General features: G+C 35.3%; 1 protein-coding gene across 8 annotated transcripts in view; it reads left to right on the top strand.

Moving 5' to 3' along the window:
- Positions 1 to 19708, top strand: part of SENP7 (SUMO specific peptidase 7) — a 155891-nt gene that overhangs the window by 21933 nt on the left and 114250 nt on the right. For all 8 annotated transcript variants that reach the window (XM_049628093.1, XM_049628097.1, XM_049628096.1 and 5 more), the window contains one exon: positions 11907 to 12004. In XM_049628093.1, coding sequence (XP_049484050.1) covers positions 11907 to 12004 — 98 coding nt within the window. The remainder of the gene's footprint in view (positions 1 to 11906; positions 12005 to 19708) is intronic.

Raw genomic sequence — 19708 nt, 5'->3', positions numbered from 1 at the left:
ACAGAATCGGAAGCAGGCTCCAGGCTCCGAGCCATCAGCCCAGAGCCCGACGTGGGGCTCGAACTCACGGACCGCGAGATCATGACCTGAGCTGAAGTCGGAGGCTTAACCGACTGAGCCACCCAGGCGCCCCTGTCTTAGCTATTTTAAATAACGCTGAAATGAACATGAGGTTGCATATATCTTTTTGAAGTGGTGATTTCATTTCCTAACGATAATTACCCAGAAGTGGAAGTGGAATTGCTGGATTATATGGTAGTTCTGTTTTTACTTTTTGGAGGAACCTCTATACTGTTCTCCCTAGTGGTTGCACCAGTTTACATTCCCACTTGCAGTGCACAAAGATTCCGCTTTCTCCACATCCTTGCCAACACTTGTTATGTCTATGTCTTTATGATAATGGCTGTTCTAACAGGCATTGATGATTAGTGATGTTGAGCAACTTCATGTAGGTATTGCTCATTTGTATGTCTTTTTTGGAAAAATATTCAGACCCTCTGCCCATTTTTCAATTTTTTTGGGTTTGTTTTTACTTATTTTTGAGAGGGGTGGGGAGCTAGAGAGGGACTGAGAGAGAGGGAGACTATCTGCTATCAGCACAGAGCCCAGTGTAGGGCTCAAACTCACGGAACTGTGAGGTCATGACCTGAGCCGAAATCAAGAGTTGGATGCTGAATTGACAGAGCCATACAGGTGCCCTGAGTTTTATGAGTTCTTTAAATATTTTGGATATTAACCTCTTATTAGATATATGATTTTCAAATAATTTCTTAGATTCTGTACGTTGCCTTTTCATTTTGCTGTATAGAAGCTTTTTAGTTTGATATAGTCCTACTTATTTCTTTGTTGCCTTTGCCTACATCTCAGATCCAAAAAACCATTCCTAAGACCACTGTTAAGGACCTTACCATCTTCTAGAAGTTTTATGGTTTTAGGTCTTATGTTTAAGTCTTTAATCCATTTTGAGTTGATTTTTGTATATGGTATAAGATAGCGATCCAGTTTCATTCTTTCACATATGACTATTTCCCAGCACCATTTATTGAATAGACTTCTTTCCCCATTGTGTTATTTTTGGCTCCTTTTATATATTAATTGAACATATATGCATGGGTTTATTTCTGGGCTCTGTTCTGCTCCATTGATGTATGTGTACCATTCTATGCCAGTACCATTCTGTTTTGATTACTATAGCTTTATAATATAGTTTCAAATGAGGAAGTATGATGCCTCTGGCATTTTTCTTCTTTTTAAAGACTTCTTTGACTTTTTGGGGTCTTTTGTTGTTCCATACAGATTTTAAGATTGTTCTATTTCTGTGAAAAATGCTGTTGGAATGTTGATAGGGATTGCATTGAATTTATAGATTTCTCTGAGTAGTGTGGACATTTTATCAATATTCTTCTAATCCATAAGCACAGGATATTTTTCATTTATGTCTTTTTCAGCTTCTTTAATCAGCGCCTTATAGTTTTCACTGTATTGGACTTTCATCTTGGTTTAATTTATTCCTAGGTTTTTCTTTTTTTTTTTTGTTTGGTTTATATATGGGATTGTTTTCTTAATATCCCTGATAGTTTGTTGTTAATATATGGAAGTGAAATTAATTTTTGGATAGTGATCTTGTATCCTGAAACTTTATTGAATTTGTTGATTAGTTTTAGCAGTTTTTGGTGGAATCTTTAAGCTTTTTTTTTTTTATGTTTATTTATTTATTATGAGGGACAGAGAGCATGAGTATGAGCGAGCTGGGGAGGGGCAGAGAGAGAGAGGGAGAGAGAATCCCAAGCAGGCCCTGTGCTGACATGGGGCTTGATCCCACGAACTGTGAGATCATGAGCTGAGCTAAAATTAAGAGTTGTATGCCCAACCAACTGAGTCACCTACGTGCCCCTTTAAGCTTTTCTATGTATTACATCATGTCGTCTGTGAATAGAGACAACTTTACTTCTTTTTAATTTGGTTGTCTGTTATTAAATTTTTATGCATGCATGCATGCCTAATGCAAGATTTGGTTAGGACTTCTAGTATTCTGTTAAATAAAAGTGTGGGAAGTTGGAAACCTTGTCTTTTTGCTGATTTTAGAGAAAATACTTTGAACTTTTCATGATTGAATATGATAGGAGCTGTCATCTTGTGATATATGGTCTTATTATGTTTAGGTACATTCCATATATATTTATATTGCTGAGAGTTTTTATTGTGAGTGGATGTTGAATTTGTCAGATGGTTTTTCTGCATCTTTTGAGATGATCATATGTTCCATCTTTTATTTTGTTAATGTGGTATTTCACATTGATTGACTTGTGGATGTTGGAACCTTCTTTTCATCTCTGGAATAAATACTATTTGATCATGGTATATGATTCTTTTCTGTGGTTGTATTGGGTTTGCTAATATTTTGTTGAGGATTTTTGTGTCTGTTTTCATCAGATATTTTGCTCTGAAATTTTCTTGAGTGTACTGGTATGATTTTGGTATTAGGGTATTGATGGCCTCATAAAATGAGTTTGGGAGTGATTCCTCTTCTTCTCTTTTGCGGAGGAAATTAAGAAAAATTGGTAATAATCATTATTTAAGTGTCTGGTATACTTTACCAGACAAGTTCTCTTGTCCTGTACTTTTGTTTCTTGGGAGTTTTTGATTACTCATTCAATCTTACTAGTAATTGTCTGATCAGATTTTCTGCTTCTTCATGATTCAGTCTTGGTAGGCTGTGTTTCTAGAAATTTACTCATTTTTTCTAGGTTGTCTAGTTTGTTGTGTAATTTTTTGTAGTAACCTCTTAGGACCTTATGTAGTTTGGTGGTATCATTAGGAATGTCTCCTCTTTCACTTACGGTTTTATTTATTGACTTCTCTTTCTTTTTTTTCTTGGTGAGTTTAACTAAAGGTTTGTCAATTTTGTTTATCTTTTCAAAATACCAACTCTTAATTTCATTGGTTTCTTTCTTTCTTTCTTTCTTTCTTTCTTTCTTTCTTTCTTTCTTTCAAGTTTATTTGAGACAGAGAGAGAGCACAAGTGGAGTAGGAGCAGAGAGAGAGAGAGAGAGAGAGAGAGAGAATTCCGCAGAGCCCGATGTAGGGCTTGAACTTATGAACTGTGAGATCATGACCTGAGCCAAAGTCAGTCGCTTAACCAACTGAGCCACCCAGGCGCCCTGGTGTATACTTCTCTTTATACATTGTTGGACTTGATTCTTTTGAGATTTTTACATCTATGTTTGTAAGAGAGATTGTGTAGCTTTATTATCTTGTAATGTATTTTTCTGGTTTTGGTATTAAGGTAATGCTGTCCTCAGAATGAGTTTGGAAGTGTTCCTCTGCTTTTGTTTTTTGGAAGAAATTGTTGAGAATTTGTATAAATGGTTTCCTTAAATGTTTGGTAAAATTCACCAGTGAACCAGTCTGGGCCCAGTGCTTTCTGTTTTTGAAGGTATTAAATATTGATTCAGTTAATTTAACACCTATGAGACAATTCAGATTATGTATTTCTCATTGTGCAAGTTTTGGTAGATTGTGTTTTTAAAGATACAGGCCCAGTTTATCAAATATGTGGGAGTAGAGTTGTGTCTAGCATTTCTTTATCATTTTTATATAGTGTCCATGAGATTAGTAGTTATCACCTCTCTTTCATTTCCTATATTACTAATTAGAGCTTGTCTTTTTTTCTTAGTTAACATGGGTAGAAGTTTGTCAATTTTATTGATCTTTTTAAAGAAGCAACTTACAGTTTTGTTGATTTTCTCTATTGATTTCTTGTTTTGTTTTATTGATTTCTGTCCTATTTTTAGAAATTTTCATCTCCTTTCTTTGAAATTAATTTGTTCCTCATTATTTTAGTTACCAAAGATGGAAGTTTAGATTATTGATTTTAAAATTGTCTCTTTTTTTAACAGATGCATTCAATGCTATAAGTTCCCCTTTTAGCATATGAGCTTGAGAAGAATGCATATTCTTCTGTTTTTAGATGAAATATTCTATAAATGTTAATTGGATACAATTGATTAATGGTGTTTTTCAGCTTAACTCTGTCCTTATTGATTTTCTGCTGGATCTGTTTCTAAATGAGGGGAATTGAAGCTATAATTGTTGATTCTTTTATTCATCCTTGTATTTCTGTTGTTTTTTGCCTTATGTATTTTGATGCTCTTGTTAGGTACATATACATTAAAGATTGTTATGTCTTCTTGGAGAATTGACCTTTTTATCATTATGTAGGATGTCTCTTTATCCCTGTATCTTCCAAATTTGATAATTTTTCTTTCTCTGAAGTTTGTTGAGCCTGAAATTAGTATTGCTACTCTAGTTTTCTTTCGATCTCTGTTAGAATGGTATCTCTTTATTCCTTTACTTTTCATCTGTTTGTGTCTTTATATTTAAGGTGAGTTTATTGTGTACAATGTATAGTTGGGTCTTTTTCTTTTTCTTTTTTGGATTGATCTTTGAATATTTAACCACTTTTCTGTCCTGGAATAAACCCTAATTGAATGTATTGTAGTATTCTTTTTATGTATTACTTGTTTTGATCTACTGATTTTTTTTTTTGTTGTTGTTGAGTGTTTTTGTTTATGCTTATCACAGATACTGGTCTTTAGTTTTCTCTTCTTGTACTGCCAGTATATGGATTCAGTATCAGTGTAATTGTTTGCCTTATAGAATGAATTGAGAATTGTTCCCTTCTCTTCTAGTTAATAGAATAGAGTGTTTAGAATTCATTTTATTCCTTACGTAAATATTTGTGTGAATTTCTAGGAACACTCTCAAGGTCTACAGGAGCTAGGAGTTAGTGGGAGGGAAGGTGGTAGCTGTGTTTGTAACAGGATAGCAGAAAGGTTGGTGTGACACAGCTGTTCTATATCTTGACTTAGGTTGCAGTCACAGAGATGTGCACATATGATAAAATTGCATTGAACTAAATATGCATGCACACACAAATGTATGTGAAATTTGGGGTGCCTGAGTACCTCAATAGGTTAAGTGCCCAACTGTTGATTTTGGCTCGGTCATGGTCTCGTGGTTTGTTGGATTGAGCCCTGCATTGGGCTCTGCACTGACAGCATGGAGCCTGCCTGGGATTCTCTCTCTCTCCCTCTCTCTCTGCCCTTCCCTTGTTCATGTACACTCTCTTTCAAAATAAATAAACACTTAAAAAATTATTAAAAAAAATAAAACAGGTGAAATCTTGATAAGGTCATGGATTGTGTCATTGTTAATTTCCTGGTTATATATTTTTCTAGAGTTATGCAGGGTGTTTGGGGAAAACACTGAGGAAAATTCCTTGAAGAGTATACAGGATTCCTCAGACATTATCCCATAATTCATCCACTGGTTCACTAGATACTGGTTAGCAAATAACTTCAGCTCATGGTTTTTGTCAAGTGTTTTCAGTGTTGGCATTACAAGTTTCTTACTTTGGAAACTGGGTGAAGAATCAATAGAGTTGAAATTCTGATTTAAAGTTAAATGAACATACATAAGAAGGAAAGGAAAATAAGCTAAAAAGAGACAGGGAGGCAAACCATAAGAGACTCTTAAATACAGAGAACAAACTGAGGTTTGCTGGAGGGGAGGTGGGTAGGGAGATGGACTAAATGGGTGATGGACGTTAAGGAGGGCACTTGTTGGGATGAGCACTGGGTCTTATATATAAGTGATGAGTCACTGGGTTCTACTCCTGAAACCAGTACTACGCTATATGTTAACTAACTTGAATATAAATAAATGAATGAATGAATGAATAAATAATCAATCAATTGGGTTGCCTGGATGGCTCAGTTGGTTAAGCTCCTGACTCTTGATTATGGCTCAAGTCATGCTCTCATGGTTCGTGAGTTTGAGCCCCGCATCGAGCTCTGTACTGACAATATGGAGCCTGTTTGGGATTCTCTCTCTCCTTCTTTTTCTGCGTCTCTCTTACTCTATTGAAATAAATAAGTAAACTTAAAAAATCTATAAAAAAAAAAGTTAAATCCAGACCAGTAATCTCACTTGGTTAGAAAGTCATCATATATTTTTATTTCAATAAGCTGTGATAGTGGTAGTGGTTGTGAACAAAGTATTTTCCTTAGGATACAACTTTAGTTCTTTTTTAATATTTAAGGAAGCACTCAGTTGAGGTTGTAAACCCCACACCATTTAGAATGCATGTAGGGTTGATTTTGTTCAAGCAAACTTTTAGTCAGGATACTATGGAGTTTTTATTTTAATTAGCATTATATTTTATTTTGGCATTTTTCTCAGAATGAAAGCTTCAGAATTAGGTAACTGAATGCTTTGATCTTGTTTGTAAACAAAGTCTTTTATTCTTCCAAAAGCTTTTTTCATATTTAAATTAAAATTATTTATACCATCTTAAGTTTCGTAGTGTGGTCAGGTAGCTTTCAAAATATGTATGTGAATAAATTCCCATTCATAATCAGTTTGTAGGAGAAATCTTTGTTATCTGATTTTATTTTTCAGAGCTAGTGTATAATAGGTTCACAGACTAAAAGAAAAATCATAATTTGTGAAAAATACAAATTATTAACCCAGCCTGTAATTCTTATATAATTTTTAGGAAGAAAATATATAAATATTTTAGTGTGATAATATCTGTAAGAAACAATTGATCAAAGTCTAAGTGAATTTTGTTATCATTTGAAAATATCTCCAGATATACTTCAGGTTACCCTTAAATATGATAGGATTCAAGAATTTAGAGTTAATGACATTTTAATTAATTTCCTTCCTATTAATGTTATCTCCATTTTGTCCCCATGAGTTCATTTTGGTGTTCATTCCCTTTTTGGTGGGAATAATGTTTTGTTTTTTTTTCCTATATAGAATATATAGTACTATAGGTTCAAAGACTAGTACTTTCATTGTTTTGCATATAGAGGCAAACTTTTTTACAATATGATAGTGGAGTACAAAAAATTCAGTAACATAAAATGTGAAGGCTGCATTTTATTGTGAGATTAATGGAATATTACAAGGACCTAATTGGACAGTAGTTTTGAGAGTTCAGCCCTTAAGCCAAATCATTCCCAGTCCTGGTGGTAGTTTTGATGTAAACAGATAGTATAATTCATTGTGAGAAGTCTTATCAATAATAGGGATATACAAAACTTATAATGGTGTCGTAGAAGAGATTGATTCACTCTGCTAGAGGGTGAGAAAGGTTTCTTGATGGTACTAGTTTGGGGCTTAATGGACAAAGAGGATTAGGGAGGGCAAAGCACATTCTAGTAAAAGGAAACAGATGTTGAAGGATGAAACTGCTTGGCTCTTTCAGGGAACTACAAATAATTTAGTATGGTCAGAATACAAGATGTATGGGAAACAGAAGTGAGAAATGAAAACAAATTTTTTTCCCCATCCTATAGGTAGTCAGGATGGAAATTTAAACAAGAGAATGATAACAGTTTTGCATTTTTTAAAGATTTAACTGTCATGATGGACTAGATACTAGAGTAAGGGAGTAAGAGACCATTGGCAGGGAATCCCATTCGTTTAACATTGTAAGAGTCCAGGTGACAAATAAGAAGAGGCATAACTAAGACAGTGATAACGAAAATGGAGAGAAGATACAGTTTTAATCTTGTTATATTGATACATTTACATTTTGTAGAGGAATGGAAGTGACAGATGTATGTTTAGGTTGATACCTTGGAGATTTTTGAGAATTTGTATAATTTAGAATTAAAGTATTGGAAGAAACATAGGCTTTTATGGGAGTCAGACCTGGGTTCACTGCCAAGCCTCACTTACCTTTGATTAAAGTGATATGTTTTATACCATGCAGGGCTGTGATGATAAGGAGATAACATAATGCTTGGAAAATTAAAAAGGATGTTTATTGAAGACTGTCATGTTCAGGACAGTGTTTTGTTTTTCATTACTTAAAACATTTTTTTCTTTTGTTAAATGACTTTTTTTTTTGTACAGGTGGAAATGAATTGGTTTACTTTTTTTTATTAATTTTTTAGTTTTTATTTAAAATTTAGTTAACATATAGTGTAATATTAGTTTTAGGAATAGAATTTCGTGATTCATCACTTACATAAAACACCCAGTGCTCATCATAAATGCCCTTCTTTAAAAAAAATTTTTTTTAATGTTTATTTATTTTTGAGAGAGAGAGAGAGCGCAAGCAGGGGAGGGTTAGAGAGAAAGGGAGACACAGAATCTGAAGCAGGCTCCAGGTTCTGAGCTGTCAGCACAGAGCCCAATGCAGGGGTCGAACCCACAAACAGTGAGATCATGACCTAAGCTGAAGTTGGACGCTCAACTGGAGCCACCCAGGTACCCCACAAGTGCCCTTCTTAATACACATCACCCATTTAGCTCATGCCCTGCCTACTTCCTTTCTAGAAATGCTCAGTTTGTTCTTTATAGTTAAGTCTCCTATGGTTTCCCTCTCTCTCTTTTTTTAACCCCTTATACCCCTCTATGTTGATCTATTTTGTTTCTTAAATTCCACATTTGTGTGAAAAAAATATGGCATTTGTCTTTCACTGACTGACTTATTTTGCTTAGCATAATATACTCTAGCTCCATCCATGTCATTGCAAATGGCAAGATTTCATTTCTTCTTATGGCTAATATTCCATTGTGTGTGTGTATGTATGTGCGTGTTTGTGTATGTATATGTGTACACATAAATACACACCACATCTTCTTTATTCATTCATCAGTTGATGGACATTTGGGCTCTTTCCATAGTTTGGCTCTTGTTGATAGTGCTGCAATAAACATCGGTGTGCATGTGCTCCTTCAAATTGGTGTTTTTGTGTCTGTTGGGTAAATACCTACTAGTGTAATTGCTGTGTTGGAGAGTAGTTCTATTTTTAACTTTTTGAGGAACCTCCATGCTGTTTTCCGGAGTGGCTGCACCAGTTTGCATTCCCATCAACAATGTAAGAGGTTCCCTTTTCTGTGCATCCTCGCCAACATCTGTTGTTTCCTGTATTGCTAATTTTAGCCATTCTGACAGGTGTGAGCTGGTATTTCATTGTGGTTTTGATTTGTATTTCCCTCATGATGAGCGATGGTAAGCATCTTTTCATGTGTTTGTTAGCCATCTGGATGTCTTCTTTGGAAAAATATCTACTCATGTCTTCTCTCCCTTTCTTCACTGGATTATTTGTTTTTTGGGTGTTAAGTTTGATAAGTTCTTTGTAGATTTTGGATACTAACCCTTTATCCGATATGTCATTTGCAAATTATCTTCTCCAATTCTGTAGGTTGCGTTTTAGTTTTGTTGAGTGTTTCTTTCATTGTGCAGAAGCTTTTTATCTTGATGAAGTCCCAATAGTCCATTTTTGCTTTTGTTTTCCTTGCCTCTGGCAACATGTGTAGTAAGAAGTTGCTATAACTGATGTCAAAGAGGTTGCTACCTGTGTTCTTCTCCAGGATTTTGATGGTTTCCTGTCTTACATTTAGGTCTTTCATCCATTTTGAATTTATTTATTATTATTAGTTTTAATGTTTGTTTATTTTTGAAAGAGAGAGAGAGAGAGACTGAGCAGGGGAGAGGCAGAGAGAGAGGGAGACAGAGGATTCAAAGTGGGCTTTGTGCTAATAGCAGAGAGCCTAATGAGGGGCTCAAACTCACAAACTGTGAAATCATGACCTGAGCTGAGGTTGGACACTGAACATACTGAGCCATCCAGGCATCCTTGAATTTATTTTTGTGTGTGGTGTAAGAAAGTGGTTTAGTTTCATTCTGCATGTTGCTGTCCGGTTTTCCCAACAACGTTTGTTGGAGTCTGGCTTTTTTCCACTGGATATTCTTTTCTGCTTTGTCGAAGCATTATTTTTTTATCTTTTAAAAATTTATTTTAAATTGTGGAAAAAATAACAAAATTTATCATTTTAACCATTTTTTAAATGTTTATTTATTTATTTATTTTGAGAGAGAGGGAGAGAGAAAGACAGCATGAGTGGTGGAGGGGCAGAGAGAGAGAGGCAAAGAGAGAATCCCAAGCAGGCTCCATGCTGTCAGTGCAGAGCCTGATGTGAGGCTTACACTCATGAACCATGAGATCATGACCTGAGCCAAAATTAAGAGTTGGATGCTTAACCAACTGAGCCACCCTAGCGCCCCATTTTAACCACATTTCTATTCATTCATTCATTCATTCATTCATGAGAGCATGCAAGTGAGTAAGGGGCAGAGAGAGAGGGAGAGAGAGAGAATCCCACCAGGTGCAGAGAGAGAGTGCAGATCCTGGAGTGTGATTCAAGCTCATCTGATGCAGGGCTTGAGCTCATGAACTGTGAGCTCATGACCCCAGTTGAAGTCGGAGGCTTAACCAACTGAGCCACCCAGGCATCATATTTACAACAATTTTTGATGCCAAATGTGTGTGGGTTTCCCCCACCCATCAATCCTCTGTGACACCAACTGGGTATCCTAAAATTTAATTCAATTCTGACACTACTTGGAAATAGTGTCAGATCCCACAAGTTAAGGGCGCAGTCACACAAGACTGCTCCCACAGCACTTCAAATGCCAGTCACAAGTCCAGCTGTCACTTTGCTTGTGATGAACTGGTTATAAATCTGAAGTTCCACAGCTTCACCCCCTCCCCACCACAGGCTCAATTAATTTATGCTAGAGCTGCTAAGAGAACTCAGGCAAACACTTATATTTATCAGTTTATTAAAGGATTTGACAACATAACACCACTGAAGAGCCAGATGAAGAGATACATAGGGCGAGGCCTGGGAGGGTTTCATAGACCAAATAATATAACAAAAGATGCTCCTATCACCCAGCAAATTAGAAGGGTTTCAGAGTTCTAGGCCAGGAACTGGGGGCAGAAACCAATATATATATATTTTTTGTTCTGTCACAGTCATCAAGGGTCATCCATGTAGCATGTGTCAATTTCTTTTTTAAGACTGAATAATATTTCATTGTATATACCTCATTTTGTTTATCCATTCACTTATTGATGGGACACTTAAATTGCTTCTATCTTTTAGCTGTTGTGAACAATGCTGCTATAAACACAGTGTACAAATCTCTCAGGAGTAAACTGTGTTTTATTTTTATTTTTTTGATTTTTTAAAATAAGTTTGTTTATTTTGATAGAGACAGAGCACTAGTAGGGGAGGGGCAGAGAGAGAGAGAGAGAGAGAGAGAGAGAGAGAGAGAGAGAATCCCAAGCAGGCTCTGTGCTGCCAGCTCAGAGCCCAGCGTGTGGCGCTGGAACCCACAAAACCGCTCACATGGCCTGAGCTGAAACCAAGAGTCGGTTAACTGACCAAACCACCCAGGCACTCCAGGAAAACAGTGTTTTAAACTGACTACACATATAGTCATGTTTACATCCTTGTGAGATAGCTATTATTACGTCTATTTTCAGGTAAGGTAACTAATGAAGAGAAGATAAATAATTTATTTGTCTAGATTGATACTGTTTTGTATTAAATAATTTTAACTTTTGTGTCTAGTTAGATTAAATATAAACCCTGTTAATAAGATGTCTGACTCTTCCCTAAAAATTTCCATGCAGCAATTCATCGGGAGCAAGTTGTAATCCCTTTCAATTATTATAAATATGGTAACTTCAAAATCACAGGTCCTATTTAACTTGGCATATAATAATTTCTATTGTTTTTTTTAAACTCTTTGAAAAATTTTATAATTATATAAGCTTTAGGATCTCAAAATGTTGGTTTCCGGACTAAATTTACCTTGAGATTTTTAAATATCTTTCTTCTATTTTTTTGGTAGACTTATATTTCTACACTAGCAAAAGAGCCAGGTGGGTTTGTAGACTGCACCTGTTTTCCTCTGTGAATAACTATGAATTTGGCCATTCATCTTGAAGTTTTAAATAAAAACAAACTTAAATGCCTCTTAATTATCATATTGTTATACTTAGTATTAAATTCCATTTTTCCCCCACCAGTGGAAAAGAAGCCTAAGAAATAAGGTCCTCTCTCTAGACCATAAAAGTAGAAAAAGTGTTCGTGGGCGTCCTGTCACCTCTAAGACATCACCAGAAAGGTAAGATATATGTGTGTATGACATAGGATGGGCTTATATTGTGTATAAATAGTGTGACTGACCATGGTGATTCATTTAGCTTCTTTGGATCTCAGATACATAATTTTGAAATACAAGGACTGAATTCAATGTCCTCTAAGGTTCAAGTGTGAACTTTCTGTGATTCTAAGTCGTCTTAACTCTTTTCTTTTTGTGCATTTGGAACATCTTGATAAACTTTAGCTGATAAAACAAGAGTTACGTATAGACTTGATTATAGTGCTTGATTCATTATTTGTGGTCTGCAGTAAAAAAGATGCTGAATTTAGCACTTAGTGTTAGTAAATTATGTTAGAGTTAAATATTTGGGAGATTCAAATTGCAGTTATCAGAAGGAATTTAGAGCATTTCAGGATTGGATATTTGTAAATAATTAAAAAGTTGTTCTATAAAAGAGTGTTGAATTTTCTTTTATGGAATAGTGAATGAATAAAAAAAATGAGTGTAGCAAAGTGAAAGTTGTAATTATTGGGAGGTCACACAAATTAGAAGACTAATTGAAGTTCTTAAATTTATGTCAGAGCACTTTGTAAGGCACTTAGTCTTATTCTCCCTTTTCGAGTAAATTGTCTATAGGAAATGAAAAACATTGGTATTCCATATCCTTATCACTACTTAATTCCCTTCCTCCCTCCCTCCCTCCCTTCCTTCCTTCCTTCCTTCCTTCCTTCCTTCCTTCCTTCCAATGTCCTTGTGGGTGTAAACCTGTGTCTCATTGTGGTTTTGATATGCATTTCCTAATGACGTTTGTCTTTTTATGTGTTTGTTGGTGATTTTTATATCTTCTTTGGAGAAATGTCTACTTAGATTTTTGCCATTTTAAAGTTGTGTTGATATGTTTCTGTTGAGTTGTAAGACTTCTTTATATATTCTGTATACAAGTCTTTAACAGATATATGGTTTGCAAATATTTTCTCCCATGCAGCTTTTCACTTTTTTGATGTTGCCTTTTGAAGCACAGAGGTTGTTTTCATTTTGATGAAGTCCCATTTATCTATTTTTCTTTTGTCATGATGCTTTTTTGTTGTCATATCTAAACTATTGCCTAATCTCAGGTTAGAATGACTTATTCTTGAGTTTTCTTCTAAGAGTTTTAAGGTTCTAGTTATTAGAGTTAGGTCTTTTATTCATTCAGAATTAATTTTTGGATATGATATGAAATAGGCATCCAAATTTATATTTTTGTTTGTGAATATGCAATTGTCCTAGCACCACTGGTTGAAGAGGTACCAATGTTTTGGGGTAACTTTGATGAAAATCAATTGCCTACAAATATAAGGGTTTATTTCTGGATTTGGAATTTTATTCCATTGATCTATATGTTTGTCCTTATGCCAGTACCGCTGTGTCTTGATTACTATAACTTTGCATTAAGTTTTGAAATTAGAAAGTGAGAGTCTTCCAGCTTTATTGTGTTTTTCAAAATTGTTTCAGTTGTTCTAGATTTGTTGCATTTTCAGTTGAATTTTGAATCAGGTTGTCAATTATAAAAAAAAAGCCAATAAGGATTTTGAGAGAGGATGTGTTAAATCTGTAGACTAATTTGGGGAGTTTGGCCATCTTAATATTAAGTCTTCTGATTCATGAACATGAGATATCTTTCCATTTAGATCCTTTTTAATTTCTTTCTGCAGCTTTTGGTAATTTATTTTCTTCTTTTTGATGCTGTTGTGGAATTGTTTTCTTAATATTATTTTCAGACTGTTCATTGTTAGTGTATAGGAATTCACTTGATTTATGTATGTGGACATTATATGCTGTGATTTTGTTTAAGGCTTCCTAGTTCTAGAAGTTTTTAGTAGATTGCTTGGAGTTCTATACATAAAGACAGTTTACTTCTTTATTTCCAACTGGATGCCTTTAGTTTTTTTTTCTTTGCTTAATGTTCTGGTTAGAACATCTAGTATGATGTAGAATAGAAGTGGTGAGAGTGGACATTTTTGTTTTGTTCCCACTCTCAGAGGGAAAGCATTCGGTATTTTACCATCACGTGTCATGTTAGCTAGGTTTTCATAGATGCTTTGCTATGGTTTGAATGTTTGTGTCCCCTCAAAATGTTTATGTTGAAATCCTAATGCCCAGTGTGATGGCATTTGGAGGTGGGGCCCTTGGGAGGTTAAGTCATGAAGGTGGAGCGCTCATGAATGGGATTACTGCCTTTATAAAAGAGACCTCACAGAGCTTCCTAGTTTCACCTTTTGAGGACACAGTGAGAAGTTAGCAGTTTGCAGTACAGAAGAGGGCCTTTACCAGAGCCTGAGCATGCTGTCTGGCACCCTGATCCTGGACTTCCCAGCCTCCAGAACATGGGAAATTAATGTCTGTTGTTTATAAGCCACCCATTTTATGGTATTTTGTTACAGTAACACAAATAGACTAAAGTATGCTCTTTTTCATGGAGGAAGTTCCTTTCCATTCCTAATTTGTTTGAAGCCTTTTTATCATGAATGTGTGTCAGGTTTTGTCAAATGCCTTTTTTGCATTCATATCATGTAATGTGTATCTTTTAATTAATGTGTTACATAAATTTATTTTTAGATCTTAAGCTAAATTTGCATTCTTGAGATAAATCCCACATGATCCTGATTTATGATCCCATTGATATGTTGCTGGATTTAGTTTGCTAGGATTTTTTTGAGGATATTTTCATTTGTATTAGGAAGAGAAATTGATCAGGAGCCGTGGCTTAGTTGGTTAAGTGTCCGACTCTTGATTTTTGCTCAGGTCATGATCTCATGATTTGTGAGGTTGAACCCTGCGTCAGGCTCTGTGCTGACAATGAGGAGTCTGCTTGGGATTCTCTCTCTCCCTCTTTCTTTCTGCCCTTCCCCCACTCACATTCTCTCTTACTTTCAAAATAAATAAACTTAAAAAAGAAGAGAAATTCATCTGCTGTTTTCTTATGTTGTGTTGTCTGGGATTTGGAATCAGGCTAATACTGACCTTGTAGAATGAGTTGGCAAGTGTTTTCCTTTGTTTTCTGGAAGAATTTTTGGAGAATTGATGTTAAGTTTCTTTAAATTTTTTTTGTTATGATTTTATTTTCTTTATTTTATTTTTTATTTTTTTACGATTTTATTATTAAAAAAATTTTTTTTAATGTTTATTTTTTTTTGAGAGAGACAGAGACAGAATGCGAGTGGGTTAGGGGCAGAGAGAGAGGGAGACAGAAGCAGAAGCAGGCTCCAGGCTCTGAGCTATCAGCACAGAGCTGATGTGGGGCTCGAACTCACAAACCGGGAGATCATGACCTGAGCCGAAGTCGGATGCTCAACCGACTGAGCCACCCAGGCGCCCCACGATTTTATTTTTAAGTAATCTCTACACCTAACATGAGGCTTGAGTTCATGATGGTCAGAGTTGCTCGCTCTACCAACTGAGCCAGCCAGGCACCCAGGTTATCTTTTTTTTTTTTTAAATGTTTATTTATTTTTGAGAGAGAGAGAGAGAGAAAGAGAACAAGTGGGGGAGGGGCAGAGAGAGAGAGAGGGAGACACAACATCTGAAGCAGGCTCTAGGCTCTGAGCTGTCAGCACAGAGCCTGTCGAGGGGCTGAAACCTATGAACCATGAGATCATGACCTGAGCCGAAGTCGGACGCTTAACTGACCCAGCCACCCAGGCACCCCAACCCCCCACAATTTTTCTTTAAATGTTTAATGAAAGGCACCAGTAGGCCATCTAGACATTGGCATTTTGCATGTGTATGTGTGTGTGCCTGAGGATATCACGTTACAAGTTTAAATTTTTATTTGTTATAGCTCTATTCAGATTTTCTGGTTTTTTATGAGTCAGGTTTTTTTTTTTTTTTTTCAGTTTTAATTTAAGAAATTTCTACACTCAGTGTGGTGCTCAAACTCACAACCCCGACTACAAGAATTGCATGCTCCACTGAGTGAGTCAGCCTGATAGCCATGTATGAGTCAGTTTTGGTACCTTGTGCCTTTCTAGGAATTTGTGCATTGTGTAAGTTATCTAATTTGTTGGCATACATTTGTTCAAAATACTCTCTTACAGTCTTTTTAATTTCTGTAATATTGTTAGTGATCTCTTTTTCTTATTTACAAATTTGCATCTTTTTTTCCTCTCTTTTTCTGCTCAGTCTCCCTAAAGATTTGTTAATTTTGTTGATCTTTTCAAAGAACCAACTTTTGATTTCATCAATTTTGTCTCTTGGTTTTCTGTATTCGTTTTCATTTATTTCCACTATAATCTTATTTTCTTTGTTTTTGTTTTGGAAATAGTGCTGCTTTTTCTAAATCTTAAGGTGTCTGGTAAGGTTATTGATTTGAGATCTTTCTTCTTTTCTAACATAGCAATTTTACAATTTTAAAATTTCCTTGAGCACTGCATTAGCTGCATCTCATAAATTTTGGTGTGTTGTGATGTTCTATTCATTAATCTCAAAAGTATTTTCTAAATTCTGGTATGACTTTTTTGACTCATTTGTTGTGAAAATGTGTATTATTTAATTTCTGCATTTTTGAAAACTTGCAAGATCTTATTGAGATATAATTGACATAACATTATATTAGTTCAGGTGTACAATGTAGTGATTCATTATTTATATATATTGCGAAATGATCACTATAGTAAGTCTAGTTAACGTCTATCACCATGCATAGTTATACATCCTTTTCCTTGTGATGAGAACCGTTAAGATTTACTTTCTTAGCCATTTTCAAATACATGATACAGTTTTATTAACTACAGTCACCATGCTTTATATTACATTCTCATGACTTACTTACCTGTTGTTAATATTTAATTGAATTCCATTGTGGTCTGAGAACATTCTATATGATTTCCTTTAAAAAAATTTTTTTTAACTTTATTTATTTGTCTTGAGAGAGAGAGAGAAAGAGAGAGCACAAGTGGGGAAGTGACAGAGAGAAGGAGAGACAGGACCCCAAGCAGGCTCTGGACCATCACTGCAGAGCCTGATGCGGGGCTCAAGTTCATGAACAGCAAGATGATGACCTGAGCCGAGATCAAGAGTCAGATACTTAACCGACTATGCCATCCAGGTGTCCCTGTATGGTTTTCTTTCTTATAAATTTACTGAGTTTCATTTTATGGTTTTGCATATGGTCTTGCTTGCAGAATGTTTTGTGTATTTGAGAAGAATGTGTATTCTGTTCCTATTTGGTGGAGTGTTCTATAGATGTCTGTTAGATTGAATTGGATGATACTATTATTCAAGCTCCGTTTATCCTTGCACATTTTCAGTCTAGTATATCTATCCGTTATCAAGACTGGTGTTTTGAAGTACCTACATATTATTGTTGAAATGTTCATTTCTCCCTATGTTTTGTCAGTTTCTGCTTAATGTATTTTGTGGTCCTGTTGTTAAGTATATGTGTATTTGTAATTGGTATATCTTTCTGATAAATTAACCCTTTTATCAATGAAATGTCCCTCATTGTCTATTTTTGTTTGTTTTTAAGTCTATTGGATCTGATGTTCATATAACTACTCCATTTGTCTTAAGGTTGCTGTTTGCATGGTACACCTTTTTCCATCCTTTTACTTTGAACCTATTTATTTCTTGGAATCCAAATTGTCTCTAGTTGAGAGCCTTTAGTTGGATCTTGCTCTAGTGGTTTTGGGCTGCTATAGTAAAACACCATAGACTGGGTGGCATATAAACAACAAATAATTATTTTTTATAATTCTAGTGGCTGGGAAGCCCATTATCATGGCACCAGAAGGTTCATTGTCTATGAGAGCTTCTTGGTTCGTATAGATGGCATCTTTTCATTGTGTCCTGAAGGGGTGGATGGGGCCTCTCTTAAGACTCCTTTATAAGCATACTAATACCATTTATGAGGGTTCCACTGTCGTGATCTATTCACTTCCCAAAGGCCCCACTCCTAATACCATCATTTTGGGGGTTTAGGATTTTAACGTATGAATTTTTAAGGGAAGCAAACATTCAGAACATAGCAGATGTGGATTTCTCATCTCTTCTGGAAATCTCTGTCTTTGGACTAGATTGTTTACTCCACTCACATTTCATGTGAAAGTGTCAGTAGGGCCATGCTTCCTCTGAAGGCATTAGGGAAGGATTTATTCCATGTCTCTCTCTTCTCTTTGGGCATTTCTTGTACTTTGGATGCATTACTGCTGTCTTATCTGTTTACATGATCTCTAGGTGTGTCCTCACATTGTCATATGTGTATTTCTGTTTCTATGTTCAATTTGCAGTTTTTAGAAAGACACCAGTCATAATTTATTACGGCCTTATTGCCATCATTTTAATTTGATTTCTGTGAAGACAGTATTTCCAAATAAATTAACATTCTGAGATACTGGGGTTAAGAGTTTAGAATGTCTTTTGGAGGGGGGCACAATTCAAACCCAGACAGACACCTTGAACAAGGGAGAGGAACTGAGCTTCTTTTGGGAGCAGTAATTTCTTTTTTTTAGGAAATGAATTGGCAGCCTATCAGTTTCCTTTTTCTCATTCTTTATTGCTTCTTAAAAATTCAGTCCTTCTTCAGTGACCTGCAATTAAAATGAATATTTGTTTTTTTGTATTACCTTTGTGTTTGTGTGTTGCTTCTAATTATAGAACTATTCAGGTTTTCTATTCTTTTTTTTTAAATCAACTTTATTGGTGAATCATTTACTTAGAGGAATATGTGTCAATTATAAGTTTTTATAATTTTTGTCAGATATATTGCTTTTTTATTATAAAATTTACACAACATAAAATTTACTGTCTTAAAAAATTTTTTTTTAAATGTGTATTTATTTTTGAGAGAGACAGACAGAGTACAAGATGGGGAGGGCCAGAGAGAGAGGGAGACACAGAATCCGAAGCAGGCTCCAGGCTCTGAGTTGTCAGCACAGAGCCCGACATGGGGATCACACCCACGAACCACGAGATCATGACCTGAGCCGAAGTCAAATGCTTGACCAACTGAGCCATCTAGGTGCCCCATAAAATTTACCATCTTAACCATTTTTAAATACATAGTTCAGTAGTTTTAAATCCATTTCTAATGTTGTACTAACATCATCACCAACCATCTCTACACTTTTCATCTTGTACTACTTACACTATATACCCATTAAACAGTGACTCCCAGTTTCTCCCTTATAGCCCCAAGCAACCACCCATTCTACTTTCCATGAATTTGACTACTTTAAGTACTTCATGTAAGTGGAATCATTCATTATTTATCTTTTTGTGGTGGGCTTATTTTACTTAGCATATTGTCACCAAGTTCATTCATGTTGCAACATGTCAGAATTTACTTCCTTTTTAGGCTAAATAATATTCCATTTTGTACTTATGTTGTACACATGCTGTTTTGCTTAGCCATTCATCTGTCAATGGACACTTGCATTGCTTCCCCATTTTTGCTATTGTGAATAATGCTGATATGAACATGGCTATACAAATATGTTTTCAAAACCTTGCTTTCATTTCTTTGAATTTGGGGTATATATCCCCAAGTGAAATTTCTGGACCATATGGTAAATCTGTTTTTGATTTTTGAGGATCACCATACTCTTTTCCATAGCAGCTGCATCATCTTACATTGCCAGTAGTAATGTGCTACTTTCTCTGCATCTTCATCAACACTTACTTTCATTTAATTCATAATAGCCATTCTATGTGAAGTCATAGGTGATTGTGTTTTTGATTTGTGTTTCC

This window comes from Panthera uncia, chromosome C2, assembly GCF_023721935.1.
Source record: "Panthera uncia isolate 11264 chromosome C2, Puncia_PCG_1.0, whole genome shotgun sequence".
In the NCBI taxonomy this organism is placed as follows: Eukaryota; Metazoa; Chordata; class Mammalia; order Carnivora; family Felidae; genus Panthera; species Panthera uncia.
Note: the sequence above shows the minus strand (reverse complement) of the source record. Positions and strands in the feature narration are given on the sequence as shown.